The following is a 19224-nucleotide window of genomic DNA, read 5'->3' on the forward strand; positions in this document are numbered from 1 at the left end:
TAAAGCTATAGTAATGCTGACAGATATAGTACAAGGATGGACTTGACACGCATTCAAAAGAATAGAAAATCTAGAACAGAGCGATGCATATATAGGTCTCTGATTTATGACAACGTGACATTACAGAACAGCAGGAATTGTTGTTTTTCTTTCCAATAAATGGGCTGAGTCAATAGAAGACCACATGAGGAAAAATGTCTCATGGTTATCTATTAGCGTCTGGGTTCTTACCATTATTGTACAAAAAACTCAACTCCAGACAAAGTGTAGATATAAAAAGTAAAACAATAAAATCCAGGCACAGGGGCTCATGCCATAATCCCAGCACTTTGGGAGGCCAAGGCAGGAGGATCACTTGAGGCCAGGAGTTCAAGACCAGCCTGGGGAACATAGTGAGACCCTGTCTCTAAAAAAAATTTTTAAATAAAAAATAATTAGCCAGGTATGGTGGTCTGCACCTGTAGTCCCAGCTACTCAGGAGGCTAAGGCAGGAGGATCATTTGAGCCAAGGAGTTTGAGTCTCCAGTGGGCCATGATCACCCCAGATCTGGGCCACAGAGCAAGACTATGTCTTAAAAAATAATAAAAAGCTTTTAGAGGAAAATATCAAGGAGAACATCTTTGTGACTGTGGAGTGGGAAGAGATTTCTTAAACAGGACACAAAACACTAATCATAAAGAAAAAATGTTATAATTGGACTTTATTAAAATTAAAACCTTCATCAAAAGCACCATTAAGAGAATGAAAAGGCAAGCCAAAGAGTTGGAGAATATATCTAATAAAGAACTCCTGTCAATCAATAAGAAAAAGGCAGACAACCTGATTAATAATGGGCAAAAGGCTTGAACAGGAACTTTGCATAGAGAAAATCTAAGGGCTGATAAGTATGTCAACTGTGACCAACTTCATTGGTCATTAGGCTAAAACAATGGAAAGCCATAATAAGATAAGATACTATTACTCACTCACCAGGAAGGATTCAGTTAAAGACAGTAGGTGCTCTCGAGGGCCTGGGGCAAGCCATGCTATTGGCCAAGCTGTGGGCAGGCGTGCCTGGATCCTGGCTCCTCCCCGCTGTCTGGCTCAGCAGTTCCACCCTATATGTGCAGTCAGCAGAAATGCACTCATGTGTTCTTCAAGAGAGATGCACGAAAATCCTGGGTCACAAAACCTGTCAGGTGTAACAGATAAAGGAACTATGTACATTTACCCCATGGAAGACAGTGCAGCCACAAGAATTAATGACCTATGGCAACATGCTCTATGATGCGTGAATCTTACAGAATAGCATTGCCAGATCTAGCAATACAATAGCAGATCGCCCAGTTCAGTTGGAATTTCAGATAAACAACAAACTCTCTTTAGCGTATGTCCCAAATGAGCAGCATTTGGGATATACTTACACTTACAACTATTTCTAATGACACTTTAAAAGTACTTATTTGTTTATCTGAAATTGAAGTTCAACTGAGTGTCCTATATTTTATCTGGAGATTCTACACAAATAGAACATCAGCAAACAAATCCTGCCACAAGAGAGTGTAGACAGAATCTTCCCATTTCTTCAGAGCAGCAGAGCAGGTGCGTGCCTCGGCCTATGGAGTCAGGATGGTGTCATGCAACAGCCAGGGTGCTGGGGGCCTGGTTGGGGTTTCACTTCTAAATCTTGCTGCTATTCACGTGGGTGGGTTCAGCTTATGAAAGCTCTGCCCAGCTCTGCAAAGCGCACTTCCTCACAACAGCCATGGCTGTGCAGGAACGTCCTATGTGGGACTCAGACCACAGACACAGCTGAAGCTTCTCCCAGCAGAGAGCAGCCCACAGTCGGCCTGTAGGAGCCTGCTGCAGGAGCTTCCTGCTCAGCATCACTGAATTTACTGCACCTTTGGGTCTTGGCCTCAATGCCCCTTCCTCCAGGAAGCCTTCCCGGCCTCAACCAGGTGCCCTGCTGCACCCTCCTTCATGGCTTGCGTTGTCTTTGGTTGCAGCTGTCATTATTGTAGTTCAGTCATTGTTTGTATAAATACTTGTTTATCATCTGCCTCCCCCAACTGCAGCCTGAGTCCACAAGGGCAGGAGCACACCTGCCTTCATCCTCGTGTGCTAGTGCCCAGTTCCTGCCGCATAGCCAGTGCTCAATGGTATTTGCGGAATGAAAGGGTGAAGGTCTGTGTGTAAACCAGCATATATTTTTTTCACTCCTTAGAGTTTTTATTCATGCAGCTAACACATGCCTAACAATCAGGGCTTTTTTATTTTCAGCAAAAGGTTCCAGAATCTTGTTTTAAAAAAGAAACTGTACTAGAATCCCAGCCGGCCACCTTGAACACCGTTGTCCTGGCCGGCGAGACCTGAGCCTTGATCCGTGGTGGAGGAGACCTGCTGGTGCCATGTGAATTCAGGTGCAAGCGTTCAGTGCCTGGCTGCTGTTCTGCTGGTGCAGACTCCAGGGTGCTGCATCCACTCCTGGCCAAGGAGGCTGGTGTGGCTTTGGGGACCCTCACCCTTGTGTTTTGTCTTGATTTGTAGGGATTTGCTGCAGACACTGACAGAGGAGGAGCTGCACACGCTGGAACGGAACCTCTGCATTTCCCAAGACGTGGAGTTCCCCATCCGCGCAGACGTGCAGGGACCCGCTGCGCTGACTCCTGCCCTCTCTGCCCCTCTCCCTCCTGAGGGGCCACTCTCAGTCAAGGCCAAAGACCCGGACACAGAGCTGGCCTGCTCCATGCAGTATGATGACCAGGAGCTGGAGCAGCTCAGCCGCATGGTCCACAGAGCGGGGGACGAGATGTCCTCTCTGCTGTCACCGCCCAGTGCCTGCCAGTCCCCCGCGCACAGGCCAGGAGCGGAGGGCAGCCCAGGCGGGGAGGCCTCTCCACGCAGAGCGCGCCTGCGGTCGGGCAGTGACGAGGAGGAGCGCGTGTTCTTCATGGATGACGTGGAGGGGACAGCAGAAGCCCTGGCCAGGCCGGAGTCCCCAGGTGGCCCATTTGGGTGGGCAGGCAGTACTCGGGCCGACCCCCAGGAGAAAGGGCAGGGTGGGCCAGGCGGAGCAGCGGGGGTCAGCGTGCCCGCCTCGGAAAAGGAGGAGGACTTGAGCAACAACAACAACCCCGAGGCCGAGGGCACAGGCGGGGCCAGCCTCGCAGGCACCAGCTCCTGCAGCTGCCTGGACTCACGGCTGCACCTGGACGGCTGGGAGGTGGGTGCGGACGACGCAGAGACGGCCGAGATGATCGCCCACCGAACAGGGGGCATGAAGCTCTCAGCCACGGTCATCTTCAACCCCAAATCTCCCACTTCCCCGGACTCTGCTGTCGCCACCCAGGAGGCCGCCTCGGAGCCTGTGGCCGAGGGGATGGATAGCGGCCCCCACAAGCTTAGCACTGCGGCCACCAACTGCCTCTTGCATTCCTGCGTGTGCTGTGGGAGCTGTGGGGACAGCAGGGAGGATGTGGTGGAGCGTCTGCAGGAGAAGTGCAGCCCGGGAGGGGTCATTGGCGCCTCGTACGCTGCCAACTTAGCCAAGGCCAGCGACAGAGCCGCTGAGAGACAGGACAAGGCGCCCCCGCCCTCAGAAGATGCCTCCGACGGGCGGGAGCCCAAAGCCCCCACTTCCAACAAGTGCCTGCCTCACACCTCAGGTTCCCAGGTGGACACAGCGAGTGGGCTGCAAGGAGAGGCCGGGGTTGCAGGTCAGCAGGAACCAGAGGTCAGAGAGCTGGATGCCGGGAGCCCCTCGGCTCATGAGGCACCTCAGCCCCTGTCGGGCTCCAGGTAAGAGCCAGTCTGCCCCAGGGACTGGGTTTGTCCTCTCTGCACTAGGGGCAGGTGCTGGCGCGTTCTCCAAGCATTGCAGTGTTTCCACCTGGGCCATCTTGGCCACCGACAGGTGCTGGGCCCTGGCCAGGTGTGGGGTCTATGTGTGAGGAGGGCAGGGTCAGGAGCTGGCTGTGGAGGCACCCGCCCTGTGGGGCATCGTGCACCGGGAAATGTGCGCCAGCGGGCCCGCTTCCCTGTTTCTGATGTTCCAGGTGCCTTTCAGGTGTCATGGGCTCAGTGCCAAGCCCTCAGCTCACCTGCCACAGCCCCGGCTCATCCCGCACCTGGTGTGAGCCACATGTGCCGACGAGGGGCAGAGGGAGTGGGCTGTGCCAGTGCCTGGCCCCTTGCCCCGGGCCGCATCCAAGCGCACTGCTCACTTCTCTTTGCTGACCACCGTGGCTGCCTGGCTCGCATCGGGCTGAAACAAGACACAGACCCGTGGCTCTGGGCGTGGAACCTGGGGCCATGAGGGGTCCTGAGACCACCCACAGGCAAATTCCCAGGGATGTTCCCAGGGCCTCCGCCCCTCCCAGGACTATCTCCTCCTTTCCCTGCACTGGGGGAAGGTGGGGAGGTCTCCTATCTCTTCTCATGGGCTCCCATCCCCCACACTGGAGACAGGGAGGGAAAGGCAGGGCCTGGGGCCAGCCCAGGGTCACTCATGGCTGCATTGTCAGGGCCATTGGCCCCCTTGCCAGGACCCCGCCCTGCAGGGCTCCCACCTTGGCTGTGGCCGTGTCTATAGGCCTCTCTAACAGGGAAGAGAGAGGGAGGATAGGGAGGGGAGGAGGTTCAACTGGAGGCTAGAAAAGCCCCCCAGGAGCCGTGGGAGCTGGGCAGCAGATGGGGAGGTTGGGGGCACAGGTGGCAGGAGTGAGGGGCTGTGTTGGAGGATGGCGGGCAGGCCCAGGAGAGGGTCCTCACACGGGGGGAAGGGGCTTCTCGGTGCAGGGCAGACGTCTCCTTCTTCCTGTGCTGGGTCCTCCCAGGTCGTACACTTGCTGGAGGAGCAAGACTGGCCAGGGCCCCGAGATGGTCAGACCATTCTTCCTTTCCGATGCCCACTCAGGGCTCCGGGCCTCCCTGCAGCTCTTTCCTGTGCTGAGGGCTGGGGGTGCTGGGCCTGCTTCCCAGCATCCCTCCCCACTCCCCACCAGGCCCTGGCAGCCTCAGTCACTTTCCATCAATGGATTTGCCTCTTCTGGACATTTCCTGTGAACACATTCAGGTACAGGTGGTTCCCGACTTACGATGGCTTGGCTTAACGAGGGTGTGAAAGTGACGCGAACCCAGCAGGAAACCGTCCTCCGCGTTTTGGAGGCTAGGAGTGTTAGATGCATTTCTGACTTAGCATCCAATGGGTTGAGTCGAGGAGCATCTGTGGTGTGTGACCTCTGGGGTCCGGCTTCCTCCACCGAGCATAACGTCTGTAAGGGCCACGTGTAGAGGCACACAGCGGCACGCCATTCCTTTTTATGGCTGAATCACGCTCACCGCATGGGGAGCCCGTCTTTCGCTTCTTCATTCACTGGTGGATGGTGAATGTGTTGTTTCTACATTTTGGCTGTGATGAAAAGTTTCGTCCCAGTTTTTGTGTGGACACATGTCTTCAGCTCGTCTGGGTAGACCCCTGTGAGCAGAATTGCAGATCATGTGGTCACTCTGTGTGTGGCGTTTTGAGGAGCTGCCAGACTACTTTCCAATGTGGCCACCTTTGGCATCCAGGCAGCCGTGGACGGGGGTTCCAGTTTCCGCGTCCTTCCTTACACTGGTCATCGTCTTTGTTTTGTCCTCAGGGCACACCCCACTGGTCAGCAGTCAACTGATGGCTCTAACGCCACTGGACACCATTGCTTTACAGCAGGTTCACTGGTCTCATTCAGCATTACGTGTGTAGAGACTGCCATTGACAGCTGATACAACTTTCTATTTGTGTGGTTCCCAGTCAAATCTATAAATAAGATAGACCCAGAGAACTCTGTCTGAAGGAACCTTTTTCTCCCCTGCCCCCAAAGGGAACAGTTTAAGAATGTTTTGTAGTACATCCTTCAGCTTTCAAAAATGTAAGCAAAGGCACATGAGTAGAAGTTCAGATACACACCCGCGTATCCCCCGTCCCCGTATTTGGTGAAGGGCCTCCTGCTACAGCCAGTCGCCCCCACCTCGCTCTCCTGGCCTTCTGCCCGAGCCGCTCCTGTGCTTGCTAGAGACGTCCCTGCTTCCCTTCACCTGGGGCAGGGCCCCATGCGAGGCTGGCCTGGCGTGCACTCGGGTCCCGGTGCTGGCTTGGGCTTGTTTCCAGCCTTTTGCTGTCACAGACGTGCCACGATGAACAGTGTTGCACAAACAGCCTCTCCTCTTTTAGGTGAGACCATTTTTGAGATACAGCCTGAGCTTCTCAGCCGTGTCAGCCAGGGCACCTTTTCCCTACTACTGGATGCTTTCCTCAGGGGCTCAGACCATACCCAGTTCATTGGCAATGGATCGTTTTTCTCCGAGTTTCACATGAAACCGTCAGAAATTCTTTGACAGGATAAGAGGGGAGTTTTTGGTTTGGGGCCTGCCCATCTTTTGCTGCTGGGGGTGGTGGGGATTGTCCAGGTGACAGCCAGTGGATGCTCACCCCCTCCGGAAGCTCCTCCTGCCTTCCTGGCCTGAGCTCTGTGCTCCACGATGGACACGGTCTCTTAACGCAGCGTCAGCTTTCCAGGCCTCACACAGCTCAGCACAGGCGCTGAGGCTCAGCTGAGGAAAGGGAAGGAGCCCAGGTGGTGGTGCCATCTTCCAAGGAAGCGTTTCTGGCAGGTGCCAAGGATCCGAGAGAGCAAGCACATCGCAGGATAATCAGGACAGCGCGTGTTTGGTTCGATTTAGGACAGTGCCTGGGCCCAGCACTGTGCCCGGAGGTAGCTGGAAATCAGGTCAGCAGGCGGCGGCACATGGCAACTGTCCCATCCAAGGCACAGGCAGTACGCACCCTGGGAGCATCATTCACTCCCCCACTCATCTGTGTCTCAAGCATGTTCTGGGGTGGCTGGGCCAGGCACCGGAGACCCATCAAGGAACAAGAGACGTGGCCTGTCCTCCCAGGTGTCACCTCACACCATACGAAGGTGATAAGGCAGTGGAGGTTTTCACACAGACAGACGAGGAGGCCAGCTTCACACACGGAGAAAGTTCACCCAAATTCAAACAGCCCCGTGTCAGGAAGCCTGGCTGGTGTTAAGTAACGTTTGTGCGAGGCTGGTTGCGTGCACAGCTGTGGCTGTGGTTGGTTACCCCTCCCATTCTACAGCAGGAGAGACTGAGACGGAGAGGGTGGTATTTGCCTTAGCTGAGAGCATCTGGAAGAGCCCGGGCCTATTTGGCCATGAGACCCGCTCACCTGGCAGGCGCTCCTGCAGCCCCTGTGGTTGTGGTGTGGACGGTTCAGAGGGAAGAAGAGGGCATGGCCCTGACTCACGGCTTCCAGTCCCACGTGTGAATTGGACCTCCGTGTGCTGTAAATGAAGGAAATGCATGGAGCCGTGGCAGACCGGCCCGCGAGGCCAGATTCCCCCGAGACCCCTAGAGCCTGTGTTTCTGGCCAAGCAGACGACAGCCTCCGGGAGGAAGGACAGGGCTTCCTGGCCACCAGCCAGGGGACAGATGCACACAGGAGGTGGGTTGGCACACGGCCCGCTGGGGTCCTGGCGCGAGGGTCCCAGCCAGGAGGAGCCCCTGTCTGGGGCATTTCCTCAAGTGGTGTTGCCGGGAGTCCAGACATCATCCTCGACAGACAGCAGTGAATCAGCCTTGTTGATGAGAATGTTCTGGAACCTACGCCCTTCGACTCTTTTCATTTTGCTGGCTTCTTTCCCACCTTCTCAGTGGTCAATGAATCCTTCTAGAGAAGTTGACATTTTTTAAAAGCTTATTTTCCCCTCAGCTAGCCTCACCTCACTGATCCAGAACCTTCTGTCCTCTTGAAGTCACCCTTGTAAGTTACTTGTCTAGATGACAGAAACTCTGCTCAGGCCAGTCGTCCGTTCCTTCCAAGGACACCATTAAGTGGATTTCCAGCCTCTGCCTTCTGCGAAAAGTAACACTGACTCCCTGTTTGCTAATTATAAATGTGGTCCCTGTTCATTGTAGAAACTTTGGAAAACATAAGAAGGAGAGACTGGGTCTGGTGGCTCATGCTTGCATTCCCAGCCCTTTGGGGACTGAGGCAGATGGATTGCTTGAGGCCAGGAGTTCAAGACCAGCCTGGACAATATAGCAAGACCCCCATCTCATGGAAAGTAAAAGTAAATTAGCCAGGTGCAGTGGTGTGGGCCTGTAATCCCAGCTACTTTGGAGGCTGAAGCAGGAGAATTGCTTGAGCCCAGGAGGTGGAGACTGCGGTGACCTATGATTGTACCACTGTACTGCAGCCTGGGTGACAGAGCCAGACCCTAGTTCTTACAAACAAAAGAAGTAAAGAAGGACATGAATATCACTCCTAATCTTATGAGCGGTTTTATTATTTTTTTTCCCACTGAACATGGTTTTATAGTTTCCTCTACAGTTTTTTGTCTGCCTCTTGGATCCGCTTTCCTTTTCTCTTCTTTTTCTTTCTTTTCTTCCTTTTCTTTCTTCTTTCTTTTTTTCCCTTTCCTTCCTTTTTTCCCTTTTCTTTCTCCTTTCTTTCCATTTCCTTTCTCCCTCCCACCCTCCTCTCCCTTCCCTTCCTTCCCTCCCACCCTCCCTTCCCTTCCCTTCCTCCCATCTTCCCTTCCCTTCCCCCCATCTTCCCTTCCCTTCCCTTCCTCCCATCTTCCCTTCCCTTCCCTTCCACCCACCCTCCCCTCCCTTCCCTCCCCTCCCTTCCCTTCCCTCTCTTCCTTTCCCTTCCCTTCCCTTCCCTTCCTCCCACCCTCGCTTCCCTTCCTCCTACCCTCCCCTCCCTTCTTCCCACCCTCCTTTCCCTTCCCTCCCCTCCTTCCCACCCTCCCTTCCCTTCCCTCCCCTCCCTCCCACCCTCTCTTCCCTTCTCCTTCCCTTCCCTTCCCTCTCTCCCACCCTCCATTCCCTTCCCTCTCTCCCACCCTCCCTTCCCTTCTCCTTCCCTTCCCTTCTCTCCCTCCCTCCCTTCCCTTCCCTTCCCTCCCTCCCACCCTCCCTTCCCTTCCTTTCCCTCCCCTCCCTCCCACCCTCCCTTCCCTCCCCTTCCCTCCCTCCCACCCTCCCTTCCCTTCCCTCCCACCCTCCCTTCCCTTCCCTCCCTCCCATCCTCCCTTCCCTTCCCTTCTCTCCCTCCCACCCTTCCTTCCCTTCCCTTCCTCCCTCCCCTCCCCTTCCCTTCCTCCCTCCCCTCCCCTCCCCTCCCGTCCCCTCCCTTTCCCTCCCCTCCCCTCCCTTTCCCTCCCCTCCCCTCCTTTCCCCTCCCCTCCCCTCCTTTCCCCTCCCCTCCCCTCCTCTTCCCTTCCCTTCCCTTTTCTCTTTTCAACCACAGAGCCTCCCTTGGTTGCCCAGGCTGGAGTGCTGTGGCACAGACATGGCTCCCTGCCTGGGCTCAAGCTGTCTTCCCATGTTAGCCTCCCAGGGTGCTGGGATTACAGGCATGGGCCGCTGTGCCCAGCCTTGGATTATTTCTTTAGAATTGGTCCTTAGAAGTAGAATCACCATAGCAAAGGTATGAAGCATTTTAAAGCTCTGCCATTCACTGTCAAACTGCTTTCCAGAAAGAGCTGATTACCCGCAGCAGTGCGATCCCTCGCCGACACTTCCAACTCCAACTCGAGGGGGAGAAAATGGAGTACCCTTCGCGGTTCCTGAGGTTTGCCCCTCTCTGGTGACTGCCAACCTGGGCAGTTGTTCTGTTAGCGCCTGTGTTTTTCGTTCTGCAAAGTGACTGTGTTTTCTGCTGTTTTTCAGCTGGGACGTCATGCTTTTCAGACGTGAAAACGTTCTGTCTGGTCTGTTTGTGGCTTTCTCCAAGTTGTTCTTGCCCTTTGACTTCGTTTTTGGATATGTTTTGATTTGCAGATGTCCTCAATTTTATCTTGTGTAATTAAGTTTATAGAAATTCTAGAAACAAGTTTGTTCCTCTGCCTTTCTGGTTGATCGTGTGGTGCAAGGTGCGTTCCTCCTCTACGGCGGGGTGGGAGAACGTTCTCATCTCTGGTGGCCTGGGTTTTATTTGTTGCCATCAATCCTGCAGCCCTGATGCCTAGTTGGGAGGAGGCTGGAACCAGTGTCAGGGGCCTCTGTGCATCAGAGTGGGACTGACAGAGGCTGTGGCCGTCCTGACACACGGTCGAGGCTGCCCAGGCGCTGGCTTAGGGAGGTCTCAGGGCCTGTCACTGTCCGTCCCACAGGGGAAGGCCAGGCCTGCTCCGTTGTACAGTTGAGCGCCTCTGTGACTGCACTTGAGTCCGGCTGGTGACCTCAGCCCCCCGCCACTGCCCCACCATGCTCAGCAGCCTCTCTGGCCGTTGCTCTAGGTAGAATGATAGGAGTCTCACAGGCCTCTCGGGACAGACAGTGGCCAAGCCTCTGCCCCAACCATGTGGCACATGCCCTGACTGTGTGCGCCTTCCTTCCGGAACTTGGCAGTGGCAGACAGATGACGGACATTGAGGGAGATCCCTTTTAGGGGACTCGCTGGAGTCGCGGTGGGGAGTGCCCTGCTCCATAGGCAGATGTGAGGCGAAAGGCAGTGCCTGGTGAACTGGCTGCTCAGCCTGAGCCTCAGTTTTGTCATCTGCAAAATGAACCAACAGCAGGCCCCAGCCGCATAGCAGGACGCACTCCTCACGCATCACAGCTCGTGCTCTGCTGTTCCTCCCAGCACAGCCCACCATGTCACTATGTCACCGTGGCACCCCACTGTCACTCCTCACCTTGCTTCCGGATTGCTCTTGCAGCCGTTCCTGGTCATCTTTGCCATGATCAGTCTTGGCTTTGCCTCTGGATTTCATTGTTTCCTGGATTCACATCTCCGTCTCCCACTCTCCTGGCGGTGACAGCTGTCCCGGGTGACATCAGGCATTGCCGTGGTGCTTCATGACCTTGCTCCCGGACAGTGGGTCCCGGCCTCCAGCTTGAACATCCACCTGCCGCACCCCGCCTGGTTCCTTCTCCGCCGTGGCCTGGGGTCATTCCACGGGCTCCTCTGCCCTCTGCCAGTGTGAGGACAGGGCTCGGGGTGTCATGGAGGAGAGCCTGCAGCCGGTCTATCCCGAGGCAGCTCCAGCTCTCCCAGGCCTGCTGACCCTCTGCCCTGTGGTGAGGTCACTGCTGCAGATCCTCCTGGGCCCCTCCAGGCCATGACACAGAGGGTCCTGCGGCCCCCAGCCTGGCCCCCGGTGCCCAGCCCAGAGGAGGGCAGGTTGTGGCTGGCACATTGGTGAAGGCGCTGCTGCATGGGGAGTCACCTGCTGCTGGCACTTCCGATGTGCTTCGTTCCCACATCCCCCAGTTGGCTTTCCCACCAGCAGACAGGCGTCAGCCCCTTCCCTGGGTGGGGCCTCATCCAAGGGCCGTGTGGTGCTCTGGCCTCAGTGGCCCCGAAGGCCGTGCTTCCCTCCCTGCAGTGCCGGCAGGACTGACAGAGCCTTCAGTGGCCCAGCCCCACTGTGGAGCTGTTCTGGGGGCTCAGAGGACACAGGCAGCCTCTAGGTGGAAGACTGGGCTGCTGGGCTGCAGGGGCTCCCCGACTCCAGGGGGTCCCCAGTGGACCCACTGCAGGACGAGGGGACAGAGTAACAGGTCTGGGACTGGGGCAGCCCGGCCTTGCTCCAGTGCCTGTGACCTTGGGCAGCAGGTGCCACCCCGCGGGCCTCCCCTCCCCCTCACTGGGATGCTCACATGGCTGCCATTTCCCCCAGACTGTCTGGGGCCTGGTGGCAGGTGCCCACTAGGCTGCTGCAGCCATCGGTCCCTAAAACAGGTGTCCGGAGGCCCTGCAGGGAACACCGAGACCTTCCACCCACTTCATGCCCCTGGCAGGAAAAATGAGAATGATTGAGTGGTTTAAAAATAGAGGAGGACTTGGAATTAATTAGACTCTTGAAAAACAGATTAGGTGTAATGACTGTCATTAAGTCAATCGTTTGTAAGTGACAGGGCCTCCCGGGCTGACACGGTGAGTCGGGGATAAGACCAGGGCTGGTCCACCACACACAGGCCTGGGTGAGAGGGCAGAGCTGGGTTCTTGCTTTCACCGGCCCCAGGCACACAACCTCAGCAAGCTCGGTGATGCCTGTGTCACCAGAACCCCATGGGGGACAGTGATCGCAAGGCCCTGAGTGGTACCCTGGATGCAGTAGGCACGCAGGCCAGCAAAGTCCTGGGAGGAGGTGCCACCCTTCTTGCAGATGGGCCTCCTCCCAATTCACAGCTGGCCCAGAGCTGGAGGGAAGGCCCCGGCCTGGCTGTGCTCTCAGGAGGCCTGGCCAAGGGGATGGTCATTACCGCAGGTCCCCCACACATCCTCATGACCGCACCGAGGGCCCATCCTTACAGGCACTCTGTTCCCTGGTGACCACAGCTTCTCCCCCAGCCTCCGGACCGCACCCTGCACCTCTTGTGACATCCGCCACCCTGCTCCTTCCCCTCCATCACCGTCGACCTCAAGGGCACCACCTGCAGGCAGCTGCGGCTGTGTGGAAGGAGCCCCTCACCATCCTCTCTCCCTCACGCCCCCCACCTGGTCCTCCGGCCAGTGCTGGGAAGAAATTAGAATTGTTTCATGAGGTGCAGAGTGCCAGTGAGGCAGCTCCTTTTGTGAGAGCAAAAATCGGGGGGGGTGGGGTCGGGGGAGGCCTCCTGCAGGCGCTGACATTTGCTGAGGCCTGAATGAAGGGAAGGGGCTGGAGGAAAGGTGCCCAGGTGGCAGGACCTGTGAGGGCCGAGGTGCTGGGAAGGAGCAGAGGGGACAGGGAACAGGGCAGAAGGAGGTCGGTGGGGTGGGAAATCTCAGAGAGCTTTGTGGGCAGGGTGGGCAGGAAAGACTTTCCTGAGAGAAGGAACGGCATCAGAGGCGGTAACATGAGCGTGGTGGTGAAGTGGTCTGGTGGTTTAAAAATTGTTGTAAATGCTGGGCATGGTGGCTCATGCCTGTAATCCCGGCATTTTGGGAGGCCAAGGCAGGCAGATCACTTGAGGTCAGAAGTTCAAGACCAGCCTGGTCAACATGGTAAAACCCTGTCTTTACTAAAAAAAATACAAAAATTAGCTGGGCATTATGGCAGGTGCCTGTAATCCCAGCCACTTGGGAGGCTGAGGCAGGAGAATCACTTGAACCTGGGAGGCAGAGGTTGCAGTGAGCCAAGATTGTGTCACTGCACTCCAGCCTGGGTGACAGAGCAACACTCCATCTCAAAAAAAACAAAAAATTGTTGTAAATGGCTTTATTGAAATATGATTGGCATATGATAAACAACAGCATATGAGAGTTCAGTTCCTCCATGTCCTTGTCAACACTTGGTATGGTGGGCTTTTTAACCATTCAGATAGGTGTGAAGTGGTACCTCATTGTAGTTTTAATTTGCATTTCTCTGAGGAATAACAACGTTGGAAATCTTTTTTTTTTTTTTTGAAGACAGGGTCTCACTATGTTCAGCCCTGGCTGGCCTTGAACTCCTGGGCTCAAGCAATCCTCCTACTTCACTTCAGTCTCCCAAGTAGCTGGAACTACAGGCACGCCACCTCATTGACTTGAGCATTGCTTCATGTGCTATTTGTCATTGGTTGTTTGGTGAAGCATCTGTTGACATCTTTTGCTTTTTCTTTCACTTGGGTTGTATATCCATATGGAGTACTGAGAGTTCTTTATATATTCTGGATATAAGTCTGTTATGTGATTTTCAAATATTTTCTCCCAATCTGTGGCTTGTCTTTTCATTCTAACAGTATCTTTTGAAGAGCAAAAGTTTTTAATTTTGATGAAGTACAATTTATCCATTTTTTATTTTATGAATTGTGATTTTGGTGCTGTACTAAGAATTATTTTCATAACCCAAAGTCACAAAGATTTTTTTCCATGTTTTCTTCTGGAAATCTTATGCTTTTAGGTTTTACATTTAGATCTATACAGTATTCCATTTGAATTGATTCAAGTATATGGTGTGAGGCATGGATCAAAGTTTTGTTTTGTTTTGCATAAGGAAAGTCAATTATTCCAGAATTATTTGTTGGGAAAGACTATTCCTTCTCCACTGAATTGCCTTTGCATTTTTGTCTTTAGCTGACCACATGGGGTGGGTTCACTTCTGAACTCTCCAGTCTGTCCCATTGATCTATTTGCCTGTATTGACACCAATGCCACACCATCCTAAATATGGTAGCTTTATAATAAGCCTTAGTTGGAGGTGCAAGTGCTCAGCTTTATCTTCTTTTGAAAGGTTGTTTTGGCTATTCTGTCTCCTTTCTATTTCCATCTGAATTTTAGGGTTGCCAAAAAAAAAAAAAAAAAGCCTGCTGGAATTTTGATTGGGATTATGTAGAATCCATGTAGTAATTTGGAAAGAATTAGCATCTTAATAATACTTCTGGTTCATGAACATAGTATATCTCTTTATTTATTTAGGCCTTTAATTTCTCTGAGCAAAGTTTTATGGTTTTTAATTGTACAGGTCTTGCACATCTTTTGTCAGATTAATCCTCAAGTATTTTATGTTTTGTGATGCCATTGTAAATTGGTTTGTTTTGTAATTTTAATTTGTAATTGTTCATTGGTAATATATATGGCTATAACTGATCTTTGTAGATTGATCTTCTAAAAGATTAATCTTCTAGATTGATCTTGCTAAACTCACTTTATTAGTTATGGTTTTTTTCTTTTTTTTTTTTTTTTTTTTTTTTTTTTTTTTTTTTTTTTTTTTTTTTTGAGACGGAGTCTGGCTCCGTCACCCAGGCTGGGGTGCAGTGGCCAGATCTCAGCTCACTGCAAGCTCCGCCTCCTGGGTTTACGCCATTCTCCTGCCTCAGCCTCCCGAGTAGCTGGGACTACAGGCGCCCGCCACCTCGCCCGGCTAGTTTTTTGTATTTTTTAGTAGAGATGGGGTTTCACCGTGTTAGCCAGGATGGTCTCGATCTCCTGACCTCGTGATCCGCCCATCTCGGCCTCCCAAAGTGCTGGGATTACAGGCTTGAGCCACCGCGCCCGGCCCTAGTTATGGTTTTTTTCAAAGATTTCATCAGTTTTCCTACCTAGATGATCTTGTCATCTGAGAAGAAAAACAGTTTTGCTTGTTTTCAATTGTACGTCCTATATGTATTTCTTTTTCTTGTGTTTTTTAACCAGCCAGAACCTCCAGTATAACGTTGAATGAAAACAATGAAACAGGATGATTCTGCCTCATTCCCAAGCATTCAGTATCTATTGTTAAGTGTGATTTGAGCTGTAGGATTTTCACAGATGCCCTTCATCTTCTAAAATAGAAAAGGAATTCTCTCCTATTCCTAATTTGTTGAGAGGTTTTTTGTTGTTTGTTTTTTATCAAGAACAGATGTTGGATTTTCTCAAATGCTTTTTCTGCTTTCTTTGACATAATCACATGGTTTTCCTGTTTAGCCTGTTAATGTGATAAATCACATTGATTGATGTTCAGATGTTCGGCCAGCCTTGCAGTCCTGGGGCAAACTCTACATGGTCATGAGGTATTATCCTTTGGATTTACCGTTGGCTTTGATTTGCTAAACTTCAGTAGGATTTTGCATCTGTCTGAGAGGACTGTCAGGCAGCTGTCTTCTTGTCATGCCTGTTTCTGGTGCAGGAGCATGGCTGTCTAGGATGAGTTGGGGAGTGCTCCACCTCTTCAGGTTTCTGGAAGAGCTTGTGTAGAACTGGCATTATTGCTGCCTGAAATGTGAGATAGACTTCACCAGGGAAGCCATCTGGGCCTGGAGTTTTCTTTGTGGGAAGATTTTTGACTACAAAATCAGTCTTTCTAGCAGACTGTCTGTTGAATTATCATCTTATTCCGTGAATGGAGTTTCTTTGCTGCAGTATCGAGTAATCCGTCGACCCTGCTCCATCCTCCTAATGTCCCCTCAGAGGCGCGGACTTGTTATCAGGCCCTCAATGACCTGACCTGGCCCTCACCACAGCCCTGCCCCTGCAATCGGCTTCCCTTGTCCCTTCCAAACCAGGGGACCTGCCTCTGGACTGCTCGTGCCCTCCTGCTCCTGTCCCTGTCTGCCCTTTGGGCTAGCATCGCTCTGTACTGTGGCCTCCCTCCCTGTCCCTTTGGCATGGAGCCACCATCGTTCAGCTGCCTGGACGAAGCTGTAGGGAGCTTTGCCAGCTGGGTCTCACTGAGTCCCACAGCTGCCTTTGAGGTGGGAGTCTCCATGTCTATGGCATTCCTGTTCGTTTCATGGCTGGACCATCCCTTCCAACCCAACTCTCTGGCCACCTGCAGGACCCATCCCAAGGTTCAGCCTGTGCCTCTCAGGCGCTGCAGCATGACATCCTCCCAGCCCCCCATGCCACATCCCAGAGCACCTGGATGTGACTGAGGATCCTGGTTGGGGGACATGCTGGCTCTAGGCTAAGTGGAAAGGAGGTGGCTCTGAGGACTGGAAGGCAGCAAGGCCTGGGAGAATATGCTGGAGCCTGGCTCATTGGGACACTCACGTCCCTGACTCTCCCTGCAACTCCTGCCCTGCAGCCTGGCCTCCTCTGCTCCCCACCCCAGCTCCTTGGCCCAGTGCAGCCCCATGGACTGGCAGGTGGCTGTCCAGCCTCAGCCTCCCAAGGCACAGACGCTGGGGTCCACCCAGGCAGGGTTCGTGTCCTCCACCAGGCGTGTGGGGAGTGGGATGGGCACCGCAGGTGTGGGGGGCTGCCATTCTTGGGGGGCTCCAGGAGAAGGAGCTGGGCAGAGTCCAGGCCTCTAGTGCTGCTCCTTGAGGTGCGGCTCTCAGTTCCTGCTGTCCGGACCCTGGGGCCCCCAGTGCTGTCCCTCAGGACAGTTCTCAGTGAGGGACACAGCAGTGTCTGAGGCGGGGGGCGAGGGGACCTAAGGCCACTTCTGGCCCTACTCCCTGCTCCTGGCAGCATCACGGAGCCCATCAAGGGGTGGAAGCGGGGGCTTTGGCTGGAGTGGAGCCTACTCAGTAAGCATTAGCCCCTCCTCAGGGAGCCTGGAAAGGGAAGGAGCCTCCCCCTGAGCCCGAGGAGGTAAGAGGGTGCTAGCTTCCTGCTCCCCAGTGGCTCCAGGAAGATCCTCAAGGGGTTGTTTTCCTCCACCCCGTGGGACCAGGAAAATTCCAGGGGGAACAGCCCGTTCTAGAAAGCCAAGCATCTCCTCCCACTTTCACTGAGCCGAAAGCAAGAGGAAGCAGTTTCAAGCGCGGGGTTATTGCAGCCGGAGACCCGGAGACCGAGAGACCCGGAGGCGGTCCTCAGCCGACTGCACCCAGTGCTCTGAGACTCGCCAGTTGTGGCGGCTTCTGTTCAGAGAGCTTTTTAAAGCAGCGAAAGCGCCCGCAAGGTGCGAGACGCGAAGGGCGACAGGCGCTCCTCCTGCTCGTGTGCTGGGGGCAGGAGCACACGTGCAGGCACTCTTTTCACTAATCTGCCTTTCCTCGTTTTTTAGGGTGCACATGTATTGCTTCCGTAATTACAAAGAAAAACAAAGAATAGCTTCCCAGACCATAATAATAGTGGGATCTTTTTAAGAACTGGGCCATGTCTAGGCCTGGGCCTCACTGTGTCCCCAGAGCCCAGATCTTGGCCAGGCAGGGCTGGGCCAGGAGGGATCAGATTATGGCCCCCACCCCTCCCCACTGCTGCTTGGCTTGTGCTTGGACTTAATAGGGGAAGCAGGGGGCCAGGTGAGCACCCCAAGGCGATGCCCGGCCCCTGGCCCAGCCCTGGCATGGCCCCTGTCCCACAGCAGGAGAGGGGTGAGGCCGGCCTGGAGGAGCTGACTTCTTGAAGGACCTGGTGAGCCGTGGGTGTCAGCAGCTGCTCTGGGGCCAGGGGAAAGGTGTGGTCGTGCCCAGCTCTGCTGCACCTACCCATGGCCCCCGGCTTTTGGAGACATCTCCTGGGGGCCATCAGTGAGCAGCGTGGCATCCTCACGAGAGGACAAAGCTGGAGAGAGCCGACAGACAGGAGCTGTCAGGGTAGCTACGGGATCCATGGAGGGGTCACCATGACGACTGGGAAAGTGGCCCGTGGGGCTTGCAACCTGCGTGTCTCACCAGGCACCGTTGCACCTGATCCTCTGAAGCCCATTCCGTAGCTGAGGAGACCCCACCTCCTCGGAGGAGGCAGGCAGGCTTGTGGTCACACACCTTCCAGGTGGGATGGGCCCGGGGACAGCCGGGCCATCCCCGTGTGGGTTGCTCTCTCGGGGCTCCGGTTGCCAGCATGGGTGGCCTTGCCCTCTGAGCACATCTTGCAACAGTGGGTCCCCCGGGGCACAGCCTGGGGACCCAGCCACTGGGGCGGAGCCACGCCATCACGCTGCTGGCTGAGGCCTGGCTGGCTGTCCGTTGTTGGGCTGGGCTGGCCTCCGTGAGGACAGCGGCTCCCTGGGCCTGTCCACGGTCTGTCTGTGTCTGCCCTCCCCCTTAGCCTCTGCAGAACGTCCCTGGGATGAGGAGCGCTGACCACAGCCTGGCTGTCCCCCATGGGTGATGAGGATCGGGGCGCTCAGGGGAACTCAGGTTCTCCGAGTTCTTCTGGACACCACCATGGTGACTGACCAGAGGCATCTCCAGGAACTCCCCCAGGTCCACAAGTGTCCTGGGGCATGATGCACAGGCCCCCGCAGGCTGTGGTCAGCTCTGTCACCACAGGGACCCTGGACATCACCACCTCTGCCGTCTGGGCGGGAACTTAGCCTCCCAGCACCTCAGTTTACTTGTCTGTAAAAGGCGAGGCCAGGTGCTGTGGCTCACACCTGTAATCCCATTGCTTTGGGACCCGAGGCAGGAGGATCACCCCGGGGGTGACGGGGCTGCTGACAGCGTGGGGCGGTACCTGGCTTGATGCCTACCACCTGCCTGACCCTCCAGAGGGCTGGCGTCTTTGATGACAGCAGGTGGCAGGAGGCTGTGGCCCTGAGGTCTGGCCCAGCGGCCTCAGCCTCTGTCACACACCACCCCCTCACTTTGAGGAGGCTGTGCTCCAGCCCATGTTACACGGCCCAGGGCCACACCCAGGACCTGAGCGCCTACTTACCCCACCCCTGCATCGTATGTGCTGAGGGCCACCCTTCTTCGAAGGACGCTGTGTGGGCAGTATCGTGCCCCTGTTTTAGTTTATTAATTTAATTTAATTATTGAGGCAGGGTCTTACTGTCACCCAGGCTGGAGTGCAGTGGTGCCATCCTGGCTTGCTGCAACCTCTGCCTCCCAGGTTAAAGCCATTCTCATGCCTCAGCCACCAGACTAGCTGGGATCACAGGCAC

The 19224-nt window shown here is 54.6% G+C and overlaps 1 protein-coding gene across 3 annotated transcripts in view; it reads left to right on the plus strand.

The window, feature by feature from the left end:
* Positions 1–19224, plus strand: part of ZFYVE28 (zinc finger FYVE-type containing 28) — a 153133-nt gene that overhangs the window by 112450 nt on the left and 21459 nt on the right. For all 3 annotated transcript variants that reach the window (XM_008018101.3, XM_037983195.2, XM_037983196.2), the window contains one exon: positions 2531–3781. In XM_008018101.3, the coding sequence (XP_008016292.3) occupies positions 2531–3781 (1251 nt within the window). The remainder of the gene's footprint in view (positions 1–2530; positions 3782–19224) is intronic.

Source organism: Chlorocebus sabaeus, chromosome 27 (genome assembly GCF_047675955.1).
Source record: "Chlorocebus sabaeus isolate Y175 chromosome 27, mChlSab1.0.hap1, whole genome shotgun sequence".
NCBI classification, from domain to species: Eukaryota; Metazoa; Chordata; class Mammalia; order Primates; family Cercopithecidae; genus Chlorocebus; species Chlorocebus sabaeus.